The sequence below is a fragment of the Sceloporus occidentalis genome, unplaced genomic scaffold (genome assembly GCF_023333645.1).
Source record: "Sceloporus occidentalis isolate IW3139 unplaced genomic scaffold, rSceOcc1.0.p SCAF_2, whole genome shotgun sequence".
Taxonomy (NCBI): domain Eukaryota; kingdom Metazoa; phylum Chordata; class Lepidosauria; order Squamata; family Phrynosomatidae; genus Sceloporus; species Sceloporus occidentalis.
This window is the reverse complement of record NW_028316982.1, coordinates 229,260,859-229,278,886: the sequence shown is the minus strand read 5'-3', so window position 1 is coordinate 229,278,886 and position 18,028 is coordinate 229,260,859. Positions and strand designations below refer to the sequence as shown.

The 18,028-nt window shown below is 38.6% G+C and overlaps 1 protein-coding gene across 4 annotated transcripts in view; it reads right to left on the bottom strand.

The window, feature by feature from the left end:
- The window catches only part of CBLB (Cbl proto-oncogene B), a 130,983-nt gene that overhangs the window by 38,999 nt on the left and 73,956 nt on the right, over positions 1–18,028 (bottom strand). For all 4 annotated transcript variants that reach the window (XM_089512349.1, XM_089512353.1, XM_089512352.1 and 1 more), the window contains exon 4: positions 6,316–6,462. In XM_089512349.1, the coding sequence (XP_089368475.1) occupies positions 6,316–6,462 (147 nt within the window). The remainder of the gene's footprint in view (positions 1–6,315; positions 6,463–18,028) is intronic.

The following is an 18,028-nucleotide window of genomic DNA, read 5'->3' as shown; positions in this document are numbered from 1 at the left end:
ATAATATTACATTCTTTCCCACTTCTACCACTGTATAAATATGCTTTATACCTGAGGCTTTAATACCAGTCAGTACTATATCCAAAAAGTGGCTTTATGTCCACAAAAGTTCATGCTAAAATAAAAACCAGCTGTTTTAAAGGGGCTGCCATTTTTCTCCCCTTCCCACTCTTCGTTTAATGCTTAAGAGGAGAGCTTAAAAATTAAAAAACTTCTCCACAGAAGTCAGAGCCCAGAAAAACTAAAGTTCTGGTTCTGGATTGTCAGGGATGATGGGAGTTGTAGCTCTTCACCTCTGGCTCGAACTCACCACCTTGTTACGCACCGGCGCTGACCAGTTTTGGTCAGTGGTTAAAGCTTTGCTCTAAAGCAGCAGAGTTACAGAGAATAGGCTGAAGACCCTGACAAACTCTCCAAGCCTTCTCACTCTTGCTTCCACAGAAGTCTTCCCACTTCTTCAGGATCCAGCTGGCTCTTGTATCTTCACCCAAGACACCAGACAACTCAGTAGTCTTATATAAAAGATCTACTTTATTCTACTATATACAGCTCCAAAACTATCCAACACAACTCCAATATTCCTCCACATCTACTCACTACTATCTACTACTACCCACAAAATACATTGGGATTCAAAGCAATTATTATAGCCCTTGGAAAACACCACCCACTCTTGTCAGTTTCCACCCAGTGGGTGTGTACATCCATTTTCATTGGTTCTCTTGGTTCAACCCATAATTAATGATTTCATCATCTCAGCCTTGTCCACTTAACAATTCTCAGGTGTGTTCAATTATCCACTTTGCATTTCTGTCCTTGGCATTTAGGACTTGCTAATTACATTACCTTTTACACCTGTGTGGCTTCTAATTGCTTTTGCTGAGTCATCCTGACTCTCACATACATGTTTTATTTCTTTGACTGTATATCCCATGTTGCTTTTTCCTTAACATGGATATCTCCATACATCAATGTAAGCCACTTCTGAAAACCTGAATAGGGTTTGTGCCTTTAACCCAATGGAAATTTAAAATAACTATACAAGAGCATAGCTAAATATAATGGATCTCCGCTGAGGAAAGATTCATAACATTTTTGTGAGCAAGACCTATGAAAACCATCTCCAACAATATGAACAACCCTCCAGCTGTTCACAGGAGCTCACACTCAGCTGGAATACTGTTTTTTTTTTTTTTTGTAAGGGAATATGGTCGAAGGGTCATATCAAAATACTTGTCATAATTAACAGGTAATAAAAATAAATAGCTCTGGAATAATTAACCCTGGAATTATTTTCAAAAGGAATAAAATCTGAACAGCTATTATTAGCAACTCTTGTAAAATTGTCTTCAAATAAATCTGTCTTCTTAACAAGAAATGTGTTTTATTTTTTCAAATCTACCTCTTTCTACAACATACCACATAAAACTATAACTACCTTTAAAACATTGCCCAAAGTTTAGGCTGAAAGATTAGTGTACGTTTAACCAATTCTGAATTTTGATTCTGTGTCTGTAGCAAATAGCCAAAATTGTGATTAGCTCACTACTACATACACACAAACACACAAGTCTTGGGGAAACAGCATTCTACATAATATTGAAAGAATGTACTGAGAAATCCACAAGTGTTGTGGTAGGCTGAAATCTGACACATTAGAAGAGGTAGCACCTTCTGTTTATGAAAAACAGGAAACCACAATGAACAGCACAAATACTGTGAAAGATACATTTTAAGATTACATTAAGGAACAGAGTTGCTGCTCTGATTAAACTAATTTCAATTCTTAGGTCCAAAACACACGGTAGAAATAAACCAGATTGAGACCGATTTAACTGCCCTGGCTCAATGCTAGGGAATTTTGGGAACTATAGTTTTGTGAGATATTTAGCTTTCTCTGTCAGAGAGCTCTGCTGCCACAACAATTCCCTAGCACTGAGCCAGGGCATTTAAAGCAGTCCCAAACTGGATCATTTCTACAGTGTGTTTTGGACCTTAGTTAGTCTCTACCATGTTAATACAGAAATACTTAAATGATTCTTTCCATACTGCTCTCTTTCAGCCTTCCCTCCTGAAAATGTTCCTGCCACCAAAAAAACTGACTTTGTATCATAAATCTGAGAAGTGATAATTCATGCTGGGAGGAATACTATTATTTATCTGTCATGCAATTGATCTGAGACAATATGAGAAAATGAATGTAACCTATTATCCTAAACCACATTCAAGTCATATTTTTAGATCCTGCATGAAACAGGAACCTTGTTAGCCCTAATCATAATCAATACAGCTACCTGTACATATTGTAAACCTGACTGGGGAAATTGAAACTTGAGGAATGACAATTTTACATCTGTAGGAAATAATCTACTATGTGACTGTATTTTCCTCACAAGTCATTTAAAATTTATTTGCTACTTACATCACTAACTTCTGATCTTTTTAAACTTGAACTTTTATTTATAAGGTTTTAAATGAAAAGGTTTGAAGAAATCTTCATGTTTTGCATCAAGAAAAGTTTAGAGGCAAAGCATGCTAGTCAGTACCAATATTAGAAAAAAATGTTTTAACTTTGTTGGACAAGGTAGCCACAGATAGAAGGTCCCTACCATCTCAACTAAGACCAGAAACAGAAAATACAGGCCTATGACTAACATCTTCAATTTCTTTTTCCTGTTTGCCTGATGAAGAAGCCAGTGTGACTTTGAAAACTTGCATGTGCAATTGTGCATTTTGGTTGGCCCAATGAAAGTATCATTGTTTGGATGTTATTGGATTTGCTATATGGCCAACATGGTTACCCCCAGATACCTCATTTACTGTTTATACATCCATTTTAGAAACTTTTTTTCTACCCAGTAGAACATGTTAATAAAACAAAAGAAAACAAAATAGCATTTCTCATCTGTTAATAGGTTTGCTTCTTGTATAGCAGCTGAAGACTGGTGAAGGCATCATAGATGCCATACTTGTTACCAGAGACCATAATATTTTCCTGCACTGTTGGATGGGAATGAGATCAGGAACAAAATACTCTGAATATGGTGCTGGATATCACCTTTGCCTTTGGCTTTTGGGAACCAATAACAAATACTAAGGAGGGGTCATAGCTAAATTACGGAGCCCATAGCTTTATATGTTAAAGAGCCTTGATTTATTCTATGGCATCTCCACTCAAAAGGAATAGGCAGTATGTGATCTTAACAGCCTCAAATATTCTGGAGAACTGCCAGTCAAAGTACTGATTAGAGGGACATAATTTGACAACACTAGATTAGAAGGAAAGGCAGATTTGTAACCAGCTTTGGTTAAGGTTATACTCCCATTGGACACAGGGTCCCTGCCTGAAGGTAATACTTGATCTAATAATGCATCTGAGTGTTCGGATGGTGGCAATGTCTGGAACAGTTTTTACCATCTTAGATGAATATAACAGCTATGTTGTTTTTGTTTTTTTCTGATGAAGACTGACCCAGCCACAGTCATTCAAAATATCTTCTTGCTGGAAAAGGCCCATGGACCCTGAATCAGCATTTTCTGTGCCCCCACCCCCCTATCAGTCACAGCTTTGGCACTGTGAAAGAAAAATACAACTTGCAAAGAGAGAATGTTCCCTAGGAACATCTTAATAGTGAAAGGAAAGCAAGTGTGCCATCAAGCAGTTGCTACTGCCTGTTACAGCACCAGTGGAACTTCTAAACTGCAAGAAAGGGCCTCCTTGCCACGCTATGCTTATGGATTGTGAGTCAGAAATTGAAGTACTTGGATGTGGATAATGAAAATTGGGCCTCCTAGAGAGAAGCCTTTTGTCACCCAAGTCACTGTCAAATAGGGTGGACATCACTGAAGGTTATCCCTTTGGGGAAGCCACTTAAAGGTACATGAGAACAACAGCTAGTCCTCCTATCTGAGAAAGGGGAACAGGACATACTATATTGCTGTTTATTTGATACATTAACCTTGCATGGCTGAATAATTCTGGGGTTGCTATCTGTTGCAGGGACGTAGCCAGGATTTTAGGAAGGGGGGATCCATACTAAGTGCCACCATTATAATGGGGCTTGGGCGCGGCGGCGCAGCAACACACACCATTCATTTTTCTAATGGAAGGGGGGGTCCGGACCCCAAGAACCCCCCTTTGGCTACGTCCCTGTCTGTTGGTAGAGGGATGTGTTTCCACAAGAGGGAAAGTGATAAAGGGAAACAGGAAAGGGGGAGATATAGACTTGGCTGGCAGCCACATCATAAAGGAGAATGTAACAGGGTTCTTATTTGCTGTCGGATTGCTCTCTATTTAAAATATCTTGGTACAGCTTTTTTTTTAAATAGACCAATGTTGAAAATGCTGCTGCTGAAAGCCAGGTCAGTAAATGGAAGACAACAGCCACAGACCATTTGATTCTGGATGAACATGCTGATCTGGCCTGCATTGCAGAAACCTGGCTGGATGATGCTAACAACGGGAGAGAGGGAGCTCTGTCTGTTTTGTCCACAATAGGTGCATCCACATTGCAGAAATAATCCAGTTTGATAACACTTTAACCTTCATGGTTCAGTGCTATGGAATTCTAGGAATTGTAGTTTTGTGAGACACCTAACCTTCTCTGTCAGAGAGCTCTGGTACTACAACAAACTACAATTCCCAACATTCCATAGCACTGAGCCATGGCAGTTAATGTGGTGTGAGACTGCATTATTTCTGCAGTGCAGATACAGCCAATGAGACTTTTGATAATTACACTGACCTCACCAAGCAAAGGAACAAAAATCCTTCACTGGAGAACTTTTGTGTGTGTGTTGGATCAAACAGTGTGGTGAGTCACTAGGCAGAGTTGATTTCTCCAACAGCCAATCAGGATTCAGGCTGGCTGTAAAGGTGGAGGCTGCTGAAGAAGTGGCTATAAAAAAGGAAGAGCAAGTCAAAATCAGGGTTGAGTGTGTCAGTTTAAGGCACAGTTCAGAGCTTTCTGTTTTGAGAATAGATGGTTAGGATGCAGGCAAGGGAACCTTAACAGAATTCATACGACTCGTAACTACTGAATCACTGTACTCCTGTAACCATATGATCTTGCTTGTAAATAAAGTTATTGTTTACTTTGTTTCAAGAAGCGAATGGCCCTAAATGAATTTATAGTAAAAGTCTAATACACAGCATGCTACCAATGATAACACACCAGTCAGAGGAGGATACTGGGAACTCTATCCCCAATCCTTTTAATAAAAAAGTATATTAAGGGTGAAACTGGGGCAAGTGTCAGGACTCAGGAGCAAGGGGACAAAGGATGTTTCTTGGAGCATTGGCAGGAAGAATCCTTGTGGTCACAGTTAGTGACTAAACTATCTGACAATTAATGAATCAAGTTGAATGATAACTGAATGATAGTGAGTGGACCAAGGTTTCTAGTGAGTTTCAAGGTTTTGAGAGGACTTGTAACAACCTGGAACTCCCAAGTCCTAGCCTGTCACTCAAATAGCATACTATTTGGGGTGAGGGTTGTATGCTGCTGTTTTTTAAATTACATCACATATACATATTACAAAATTAAATCTACAAGCAATCTATTTTATGGATTAACAAATCAGGTTCATGGTCATTTCACCTTTTTCACTGAATGCCTGCAAAAGATATCCTCCCCAGCATAACATATTTACTAAGGACTGAAACAACATGCAGGCATCTGTCTAACATCTCCAACTGTGTTGTTTCATCCTGTTTGGTTTGTAACAGCTGGCCTGATGAAGAAGCCCATGGAACTTCGAAAGTTTGCAACAAGTATACTGTGCATTTCGGTTGACCAATAAAGGTATCACTGATGGACTTTTGTTTGTATTTGTTAAATGGCCAACACAGCTACTCCTGCATGTAGACCTTAATATGTTTGTGTAATTTTTACACAAAATCAGCCAAAAATTGGAAAAGTGCAAAAGTGGAATTGGTAATTTTGTACTCCTAGGCTGTTTTAAGCCCAGATTTTTTTTTCTTTTCAAATTAGGAAGTGATTCACTTGCCATTTTGGTAAAAGGCCTGTATCATGGCCAATTGTACTCCCCAAAGACTTCAACAATGCTGTCGGTTATTTTGGGACAAGGTAAAAAGTTAGGAAGTGCTACTGAACAAAAATGTATGTACTTGTGTCCCTCTAGGGTTCCAGTATACAGTAGACCAATGTCCTTGTGTCAAAGCACAGATCTCTTAAGCATCTTTACAATGGGGGGAAATGTTATTCTGGTGAAAATCATCATTAGCAACACCCAGAATTCCTTTTATAATCTATATATACAGACAGAGAGCATAAAATAGCTGTTAGTACTTACTTCTCTCCAAAGAACTTTTTCCAAAATTCTGCAGCATCTGCTTTTGTGATACGAAAGTTGTCACCTTGGAACTGGCCATTAGGGAAGATTGCCTTGATTTCTGCAAGCATGTGGCTGAAGATGAGTGAAAGTTTTGTGAGGTTTCGCCTATCAATAAAGCAAAACAGGAGGGGAAAACTAAATAAAAATGCACCAAGAAAGGCCCTGATTCTGCATATGAAGGACAACCAATAACTGAAAATGAAAAATTTGAGAACTGCTTTAATATTTATGAAGATTCCACAGTTACAAAATGCTTAATGTTATTTTTGGTGAATAACATTATCATTTCTTTGACATTTTTGCATCTTTGTATATATGGACAATATATCAAGTATTTAACATATATTATCTTCACACCATGAATAACCAGTATAAAAATGACTAATTACCCAAAAAGAAGAATATGCAATAAGATGAATGCCACTGAGTTATAGCCATCTCTGTATTTAAAAATGTCAGGATAAACTATAATCAATACCTTAAATTGAAACAATGTCAACCTATTTTTTATATTTTACATATTTAAATATTTTAGCCTATCTTTGGTCAAAAAGCATTTACAGCTGTAACAATTTAAGACAATGTAATATGAATTCAAGAAAACTAAAACAAAACCTGGAATCCAACAGACTGGAAATTAAGTGTCAAATGCTTGAGTGACCAGCCAAGTTTGACTGGTATTAAAATAAGTCCAATATTGGTGCAAACGGGATGACATTCCACCATCGGACTATTAAAGCAACAAAGACTCTAGTCAGATTCTGGCTATACATTATTCAAATGACATGGTATTCACTGTTGGCATTCACTATTAATAAGGGGCCCATAATTTCTTCAACTAACCTCTCACCCGTCAAAAAAATAATCACTCTGCAAAACTGATTAACAACTTGATATATAACAGAAGATCACCTACACACCTTATTCTTTGGGGAATAAGACACATTGATGCTAAACTTCTGTATTAAAAATGATAATTTCTATTTTGTATATACAACACTGATGCATTTTACACACAAGACCCTGAGTTATGCCCTTTGATATTTTTAATCCAAAAAAGCCACATGTCAATTCCACATATCTTCTAATTAGAACCCTAAAATATGCTCCATTTGAAAACAAAAATGAAATGAAGGGTATCTGTTTTTACCTAATAGCATGCCACTTTTTCTGAGGTGAAAATTAATATGTTAACTGTTTTCTTAATTGATGCCATTCCAGAATTTATCGAAATGACAGCCAGATATAATTTTTGCATTATATAAAAGAGAAGTAAAAATGATAAGATAGGACTTAGTTTTGATATATACCTATATTTCAATAGTTACTTTAACTAGCTTAACAAAATAGATCTCTAATATCTCTCCTCAAACCACACTAAATTACAATTTTCAGTACCTTTCCCAAGAGAAATCACCCACCCACTGCAGCTAGCAAAGATGTATGATAAGAGTAAAGCCACACATCAAATTGCATGTTTTAAGGCATTTAAGGAGGGGGGGGGAACCCCACAATTTTCTGCATATATAACTTCCCACTCAGAAGTCTGCACTGAGCACATAACACCCAAATGATAGTGAGAGACTACAAACCATCTGCAAGTGATACAGCAGAGAACATGGGATTTTCCCATTAATATTCAACATCAGTCTTGGAACTCTGTCAAAACAATAGTCGGAATAGGAATGTAGCTTCAAAACTATGGACCCATACAGACAGGCCAAAATAAAGCTGCTTCAGTCACTTTGGAGGTATGCTTAAGGGGCCAGAAGCTGCGCTAAGGACTGGAATGTGGCTTTGGTGCAGCTTCCGGACTCTTAGGACGCATGTATAATTTAAATAGCATACCTCCAAAGTGATCTGAAGCAGCTTTGGGGGGGGGGGCTGTCTGTAAGGGGCCTATATTGCTTTTTCATATGCCTCATGAACTGTGCTACTGATTCTTGTGAGAAGCTGTTGCAATGTTTAAAGAGAAACAAGACTGGGTTAAGTGTTGTTGTTGTTATTTTGGTACACATTACCAAGGCTATTTGTCAAGAGAACATTTTAATGGAAGTCAGTGTTGTGTCAGTGAGCAATGAGAAAAATGGCAGAGCTTAGAGCAATAGGCTAAAAAATCTAGTAGTGCTGACAGCGTGAAATAAGGAAAAATAATTAATTGCCATTAATGCTGGATTGTCAAACTTAAATATGTAGTGTTAATTGCTGGTTTAATTTGTTAGATTGCTAGTTTTAAAAGAAATCATTGGATATACAAAGAATGGAATGTTTCATTTTCATCATTGCCTCCTAGTGGCACATACCACACTGTTCAACTATGCTATTTTTGTAGTTTTTGCATCTCTTTCCTGACCTGCAAATGTTTCAATCAAGTTGATGGCTAGAGAGGGTGAGATCCATTTTCCAACACATTTGGACAGTGCCAAGTTGGAGAAGGCTGTCCTAAAACATGATCTTGAACCATCACACTACCACATCACCCTCAACACAGGCAATCTCATCTGATTTTGGAAGCTAATCATGGTCAGAGCCAGTTAATAACATCACTGCCAGTCAAAGTGTCACTGTCTGTCAAAGTTGATGATATTGGGACAGAATGACCAATGGTGTGATTTAGTATAAGGCAACTTCCGATGTTGTCAGCTTGATTAATAACATTTGTTCACAGATCTACTGATAGCCTTTGAAATATTGTTTGTCTGGACTGGAGAAGATGGAAAAGGAACAATGTGCTCATTCTAGCTAGATACTGATGCACTACATTGGCAGCAATAAGTCTCTACAAAGATCAGTTCATGAATCAAGACAGGAAAATTCTTAATCTGAAATGTTTCAAATCTCTCTGGAAATATCCAAAATATTTTTGTACTATTGAATAACTGTCTTCTTATTCACTTAAAGTAAGAAACATGGTGCACAATGGATTTTTATTACCTTTTAAGGGTGAGCAAAATGCAATCTCTGAACTGTACTCATTTTCCAAATGCCACCCCCAAAAGGTGCTCAGGAAAAATAAAATCCTGATCTACATCAGACCTTTAGTGACATGGTTTGCCTCCAAAGTCCAGTGGCTAAAAGCACTAATGCTACAGTAGGCTCCCATGGTCAATTATCTTGTTGATTACAAAATACAAATGACTAGAAGTCAATCTCCTCAATTTCCAGCCCCAAACAAACCTTGGTTTAGCACATCTCATACGTTTGTCCAGCCAGTTGGAATAGGAACCCTTTAATTTCTCAACCAAATGACAAAAGGAGCCTTTAATTTACTGTTTCTGCTGTCACAATGCTGCTCTATCATGTGAACTTTATTTTAAAAAATAAAATTTAATTGCATTAAATTAAGTGCAACAAAATGCATTAAAACTGATATTTCTTGAAAACTTATGGTGGCCAAAAAACAAAACAACCTCTCTTGCAGGTGATAATGGCCTGGTACAGACTGCTCAAAAAGGGCAGTCTGCCGGCACCTAGTTTTGCTCCGCAGGGAATCCGCAGCCTCCAGACTGTGGGACTTCCCCGCGGAGCAAAAAGAACCCGCAAAAAAACGGGTTCTTCTTGCGGCACAATTATGTTGCCGCAGTGTGCCAATGGTGCACTCGTGACGTCATAATGGCACCGTGATGTGTGGATGCTAGGCTTCCTGCATGTAACAATGGCGGCATTGATATGCCCTCGTCATGTGCTAGGGTTGAGGCACGTGTGGGCGGAGATCCTTTGGCCAACCCCTAGCACATGACGAGGACACCCAATAGTCCTGTCTGTACTGGGCAATATAAAAATCTTGCTGGATCAGACCAATGACTTATGTCATCCTGCATCATGTTTCCCAAAGTGGACAACCAGATGCTTTCAGGAAGTTCATAAACTGGATATGCTGGCAACAGCCCTTTCTCACAGTTCTTTTACAGCTACTGGTACTCAAACACATATTCCCTCTGAAACTGAAGGAAACATATGGCAATATGTCTAGAAATCACTGATAACCCCATCAACCACAAATTTTAAAGCTGTCAAAGTTGGTAGCCACCAGCACATCTGATTTTGAATTCTAAATGTTACATACATGCTACGTGAAGAAGAACCTATTTGGTTTTGTTGAATTGATGGCTCCCAGATTTTATTATTCTAAGAGGAAGGAATGCTATTCACTATCCACTTTCTCAATACCTTGCATAATTTTACACATCTCTTTTATATGCCCTACTATTTTCCCGTTTTCTAAACCTAAAAAGGCCTAGAGATTATAATCTTCTCTTTACAGAGGATTTCCTCCAGACCATATCCCAGTACTGAAAAAAAGAGAGAGAGAGACTCCAGTTGTCAATAACCTAGGGTTTCTTCATCTCTCTTCTCATATTCCTCTCTTCAACAGCTTCCTCCTCTCTGTTGTGTAGCAATTTGAATGATATTCACAGTTTTTAATATCCTCAAGAAAGGTTGTCTAGACAGTGCTGCAGAACACTGCCAACCACTGTAAGGTTTTTGTTTTTTTTGGCTTACTTTTGTATTTCAGGACTTTCTAAAACAAGTTTCATGCAGGTTCTCCCCCTCCACAAAACACACTTTATTTGACACAAAACAATTCCTCCATTCTCTTATCTCTCTCAAAAACTCACTCTCTACTTTCTGTCTCCCTTACACACACACAGACATGATATAAGCATGCAAAGGGACCTTACAGCACCTTTGAGACTGAGGGAAAGAAGTTGGTAGCATGAACTTTTGTAGATTGCCACTTCATCAGGTGCAAGATGTAATGTAAAGATATAATATAAGCTGATTGGCAGAGCAGTTCAGCAAGTCAGCATCAATGAATCACATGCAGATGCGTCTGAATTTGTGCTGTCTCAATTTACAACATTTTCAATTTCACAATGTTTCTCCATAAATAAATAAATGGAAGTCTCATCACAAAACATGGCTCTCCCAGAGTGTTTGTGCAGGTGAGGTGAGGTTAGTGAGCTGGGAGAGCAAAAAAGGAGAAGTGAGAAATGAGGGTGAGTTGAGAAAGATTGTTTTGAGTTTTGACATGGAGTTTTCAGTGGTAAGAAAGGGTGAATGGACTGGCTTTCCTTTACCTGCATTCCTTTACCTGGGAAAAAGGAGAAGGGGATAAAAGCAAACTAGAGTCTTGGTGTTGCTGGAAAAGGGGGGCTTTCTCTAATTGCTTAGGTGGGGGATGAGCAATTGGAGTCTGTTTTCTTCACTTGGCAAGTCACTCCACACCAAGACTGTAGTTTCTACACCTGTTGCTCTCTGCCTATTTTCTTCCTTAAAGAGGAACTGTTGGCTAATGGGAAGCGAACTCAGGCCAGCCAAGCCCCCTTGGGACCAGTAGGTACTACTTCTACTCCAGACAGAATTTGCAAATTTTGTCTAGCCTGGAAATATTAAGCACAATTGTTCTGCACTATAGTCCTCTTTGAAACTGCTTGTGAGTTTATAAAAAATAATAACTTTGCAGATACTGGGTCTGTCAGAACACATTCCATGGGTCTCCAATGATTCTCTATTATCTTGTTGCCATTAACAAAAATAGTGAATGGAGTTGATGCTAAAAATCAGATTGTTTGGATTTGCTGGAGCAGGGGGTGCAAACCATTAATGATTGGGGTCAATTTATATTTATAAATTCTGGATAATTGGTATCTGTCATACAACTATGATAATAAAAAAACCCCACCAAAACATGCTGTTCCATTAAAACAAAATGCCACTGCATTTTCTAATCCTTCTCAAGCCTTACACCTAATCTACTGGAATATGACCTCTATAAATAGCTACTATAAGTTCTCTGCACTTTGACTAGATCCATAGTTTCCTTAACTCCATCCTGAAGGCCCACTTAGACTATATAAAAGCAAGGAAGGTATTGTTTTTTATTCATTGACTGTAATCTTGGTCTTTCTCAGTATTCCTCAAATTACATTTGAACTAACTTACAAAATATTATTTCTACTAACCAGGAGGAATATACTTGTGTGTTCAAACATACAGAATGCCTTTTTTTCTTTTTATGTAGCCAGTGGTAGGCTGCACCTCAAGCAGAACTAATAGTAGATGTGATTGGTTTGCCCAAATCTGAGCGCCCCCCCCCCCTCCACAAGTTGAAGTCCCCCTTATGCAAAGATAAAAACTGCTCCCCCTTCCCTGGCAAGCCACATCACTGCACAACAAGCATCTATCTGTTCTCAATACAAGTGTTAAAATGGTTAGAAGACAGTCTTTGCCTCTTCCCCAAAGAAATCCACTTCATATTTTAATTCCTTTCCTGCAGCAATTATACTTCAGTTCTTTCACCCACACTTTCTTTTATCTTAATCAGTCCTTTTTGTTTCTCACAAATTGAAATGCAGAGTGTGAAAGAGTTACCAGTAGCAAGTACCTAGAAAATAGAAAAAGACTGCAGAGGAACCAGCTAAAGCAGCAGACAAAAATTAGCCTACAATATTTGCAAGACATATCTTCTTGTTATTCTTCAAAAAATTCTACCAAAATTTGAATTAAGAAACAGGAACTTATAAGGTGGAAAGTATTTGACAAGCAAATATTTTCAGCCTAGAGGTGGGGGCTGCTGCTAAGTTCCAAGGATACTGTTTGGGCAGGGGGAGAGAGAGAGAGAGAGAGACTAAATAAGGCAAGCAGCTTTGCGTATGGAGAAAAAAGAAACTAAAACACAATACTGAGCAGTGTTGTTGTTGATGATGTGTGTCTTCAAGTCATTTCTGACTTTTAGCAACCCCAATCATGGGGTTTTCTTGACAAGATTTGTTCAGAGGAGGTTTGCCATTGTTCTCTGAGGCTGAGAGAGTGTGACCTTCCCAAGGCCACCCAGTGGGTTTCCGCATTCACCAGTACCAGAGAGAAACTAAAAATGGTACAGCCAACTTCCCCATCCACTTGATTATTCTTGCTTAAAATTGAATACTCTCTTGCTCAACATTTCCAGTTCTTTCCATTCACATCTTCTTCACAACTTCACAATGCTGGTTTCTATGGATTTAAGCAGATGTTAACGTTTCACCAGACTATACAAAAGAGAAAATATGAGTAAGGCTACAAAACTATTTTCTAACTAGGTAGCCACTTGTCCTACATTAACATACTATTAGTCCACAGGGATTATCATCAATTACTACTAATAACTTCTCAAGGAATGACAACAATATACTACAAGCAATTTGGTAAGAAAAAAGAATTTCCAGCAGAAGAATTTCAAAATAGACTTGCAACATCAGATTTAAGATACAACCTATACAAATATCAGTAACCCTGATGTACCAGCACCCAATGCAATTGTATCATAAAGCAATTGTGGTTATGGCGGGGAGGGGGGAACCAAACAACCCTCAACAACAGTATGTGTCAAAGTTAGCCACATCTGCAATGTAGAGCCGTGCATTATAGACAACTGCAAGGTAGTCTACAACACTACAACTTCAAGAAATATAAGTAGGTACTTAATTCATCATCCTCGTCTTTGCAAAAAGGTACAAAAGTACTGGTTCTCAATTTTTCAATTTATGTAAACAACCATTACTCAAATGGTCTACCTACATAAGGTATAATATCTTAGCAACAAGCATGCATGATTGCTCATTTCCATTCATGAGCTTAAAAATCACTACCTGTGATTTCCCCCATCCCCTGAGTTCATGAAAGGAAGGTAGCTTACTGCTCTGACACTACAGTGCTCACATGAGTGGATAGCCATAGATAATCACTTATTTAAGAAGCAAGCTTCTAAATGCTCCTCCTAAAAAGACTTGCAGGTAAAATTACACCCACTTCAATTCAGACATAAATCTACTAGATGGGATCTACTTCTGCTTAAAGAAAATAAGTTGGATAAAAGCACTACAAAATGCATACAGCTGTATGAACATTGCGAGGTTTTAAAATTGTTTATCTTGAGTGAACATACAGAAGCAGTCCAGTCACTGGCTACAGTGACACATGCCTTAATTACATCCCGTTTGAACTACTCTAATGTACTTTATGTGCCTTTGGAAACTGTCTGGAAACTTCAGTAGGTCCAAAAATCTGCAGCCAAAATACTGATCAGGCCCAGTTATAGGGGGCATATAACTCCCTTGTTGAAATAGCTTCTTTTGTTCATTTCCAGGCACAATTCAAAGTGCTGCTCAAGACTATAAAGCCCTGTATGGCTTATCTCTAGATTATCTGGAAAAGAGTATCTCCACATATGAACCTGAGCGAGTCCTAAGATCTACAAGGGAAGGCTTTTTCCTGCCACCATCACAGGCTTGTTTGCTGAGGAAATAAAAAGAGCCTTTTTGGTGGCTGCTCCCACACTCTGGAACTCCCTTCCATGAAAGGCTAGGCTGGTCCCTTCCCTCCTCTCTTTTCACCAGCAGGCAAAAACCCTTTTGTTTAAGCAAAAAAAAAAAAAAAAAAAAAATTAATTGCTCTAAGGGGAGCTTCTTATTGAGATGTGTACTTTATTTTTTAACTTTTGCATGCTTTTAATGTAAGTTGATAAATACAGTCGTCCCTTCATATTCACTGTCTTGAGATTCACGATTTCGGTTATTCGCAAGGTCAAAGCCACTAATGTGGGCATTCCTCCTCCCTCTCCCTGCCCAATCTCTCCTTGGGCAGCCCAGGGAGAGATTGGGGAGGCGAAGGCAGGAGGTGCCTTGCCTTCCCAAGACTCTTCTCCTCCCGCATCCTCTCCCTGGGCATCCCAAGGAGAGGATCAGGAGGAGAAGAGTCTCAGAGGGACCAAGGCACCTTTTGTCTTCTCCTCCCCATCCTCTCCTTGGGATGCCCAGGGAAAGGATAGGAAGAGAAGGGTTTCAGAGGGGCCAAGGCACCTCTTGCCTTCTCTTCCCCATCCTCTTCTTGGGATGCCCAGGGAAAGGATGGTGGGGAGAAGACCACTGAGAAGGCTCTCTCTTGTGTCATCACCAACGAGCCTGGGACTGAAAGAAAGCCTTCTCCTGAGGATCATAATCAGTACAGCAACAACAACCACACCCTGGATACCTTCATTTGCTATTTTATTATAAGGGATACCATTTTACTATGTTATTGTATATAATGGAACTAGAACATCCATGGATTTTGGTATCTACAAGGGGTCCTGGTAACTGTAACAAAATGGCTGGCATCCTGCTGATTAGTCCCAACTAGATTTGATTCATTCATTCAACTGCTGAGTGGTATATAAATAGATAATCCCAATGGTTTAGTAGGCACAACAACAGGATTTAGCCTGATATCTCTAGAAAGTCTTTTTTGAATCCCACCTTTCTCCCAAAAAGGGACCCATGGTGGCTCACAATATAAAGTAGATACAAAATATTATATGCTGCTGCTGCAGTCTGCTGCTTTAATATACTGCTGGTCTCAAGTAGAGTTGCCTCAACATTAGGAAGAACTTCCTGACAGTAAGGGCTGTCCGACGGTGGAACACACTCCCTCGGAGTGTAGTGGAGTCTCCCTCCTTGGAGGTCTTCAAACAAAGGCTGGATGGCCATCTGTCGGGGATGCTTTGATTTGGATTTCCTGCATAGCAGGGGGTTGAACTGGATGGCCCTTGCAGTCTCTTCCAACTTTATTATTCTATGATTCTATGATGAGAGGTTTTATCATATCTGTTATTTGGTGCCTTGACTCCAGAAATTAATAAAGTAAATTAAATAGGATCATAATCAGTAAAACAACAACCACACCCTGGATACTTTAATTGCTAGAGAATGATACTGTCAATATTAAACAGCAGATTGATCTGACCTGAAAGCAACACCACGGAACAGAACAACTTGTTTGATGCTACTTATTCACTAATTTTCTGATAAATCTATTGTTTTTATGAAAGAAAGGAGAAGCAATTTTATACCACAGCTGAGTGTTTGATTATATTACTTATGATCCATGAAGGCAATAAAGCAATGTTAGGGCAAAAGTGCTTTCTAAAATTGTTCTATTTAATGTACACAAAACATAAAAATTCCAATTTATTCCTGCAGAACCAATTTTCTTTTCTTATTTGGCCAATATACTTTTGAGTGAAAATGATGCATATTTATCTCAACAGGTGAGAACAAAAAGAAATGTAATTCAAGAAAAAGGAAAAGATAAAAGAACGAAAGAAAGGGAAGACCTTACCAACACATGCATTTACATTCACACAGTTATCACAGGACAGATAATGAAAAATTTGAAAAGGTACTTGTTCATAACTAGAAGAATGGCCTTGACCTTAGTTGTTAAGAAGTATGCATTTCTAAAACAACTAGAACACATCAATAATTCATAAAGATCAGTGTTCAAAAGCTGTACACAATAACATTAGCATAAGCAAGTGGTTCCTACACAGGGACCTCACAATCAAAACTGTAATGAGGGAGATAGCAAACAGGCAGAATTTAGAAAAGCAATAACAACAGGGATGAATGCACATACATACAGTTACACTCACACATCTCTAACTGAAATTAAGTGTAAAATTTACTCTGTAAATTTTATATAAAAAGGAAGGGCTTAAAGGAGGAGAAATGGCACCATGTGTGTCCACTGGGATGAAGTTCCAGACATAAAAAGCAGCAAGGGAGAAAGGGAAAATACGTGTAATAACAGCACTGGAGAAAATAACACATTTGCCATTTTAAAGGCAGACTGTACTCCCAGTTATCAATAAGCAAATATTTGGAACTAGATTTCTAACTCCCACTGTATCACACACATGCTAAACTATTTCCATTTGCTAGACTTAAGATCTACAATATATCCTCAACATTATTTTGATTTAGAAGATGTCAGGCATCTATAAATAAAAATTTTATTTTCCACTAATAAATATACAGTGAGCCCTTGTTATCTGCTGGGGTTTGGTTCGAGGGCCCCCTGTGGTTACCAAAATCCATGGATGCTCAAAGACCATTAAATATAATGGCACAGTAAAATGCTGTCCATTATATAAAATGGAAAAATCAAAGTTTGCTTATTGGAATTTGTATATTTTTAAAATATTTTCAAACTGTGGATGCTTGAATCCATGGATAAAAAATCTGTGGATATGGAGGGCTCACTGTACATGTTTTCTTAAGCATGTAGCAGATATACTAGAACAAAACTAAGCAAAATAGTTATCATCTCAGTTACCATTGCTTAACGATAAATTAAATGGAAACAGATGTGCAACTGACTTTAATATTACTGGTATATAATTAATAATAATAATTTGTTTTATTTATATACCGCTATTCCAAAGATCATAGCAGTGAACAGCAAGTAAGCTAATTAGCAAGTAAGCTAATTTGCCCCCAACAGTCTGGGTACTCATTTTAGTGACCTCGGAAGGATGCAAGCCTGAGTCGAGCTTGGGCCCTTTTGCTGGTCTTGAACTCGCAACCTTGTGGTTTTGAGTGAATGGCTGCAGTACAGGCATTTAACCACTGCGCCACCAGGGCTCCTGGGATACGAATGCGCCGCCTTACGAAATTTCCGGGTTACGAAAAAAATCCTATTAAAAAAACTGTTCCGCATTATGAAAGTTTTTTCGGGTTACGAAAAAACTTTTGGTGCTTTTCGGCGCAATTTCGCACCAAATCGCGGCTTTTCCCCATTAGCGCCTATGGCAATTCGGCTTGCGAAAGCCTTTCGGGTTACGAAAGCGGCAGCGGAACGAATTAATTTCGTA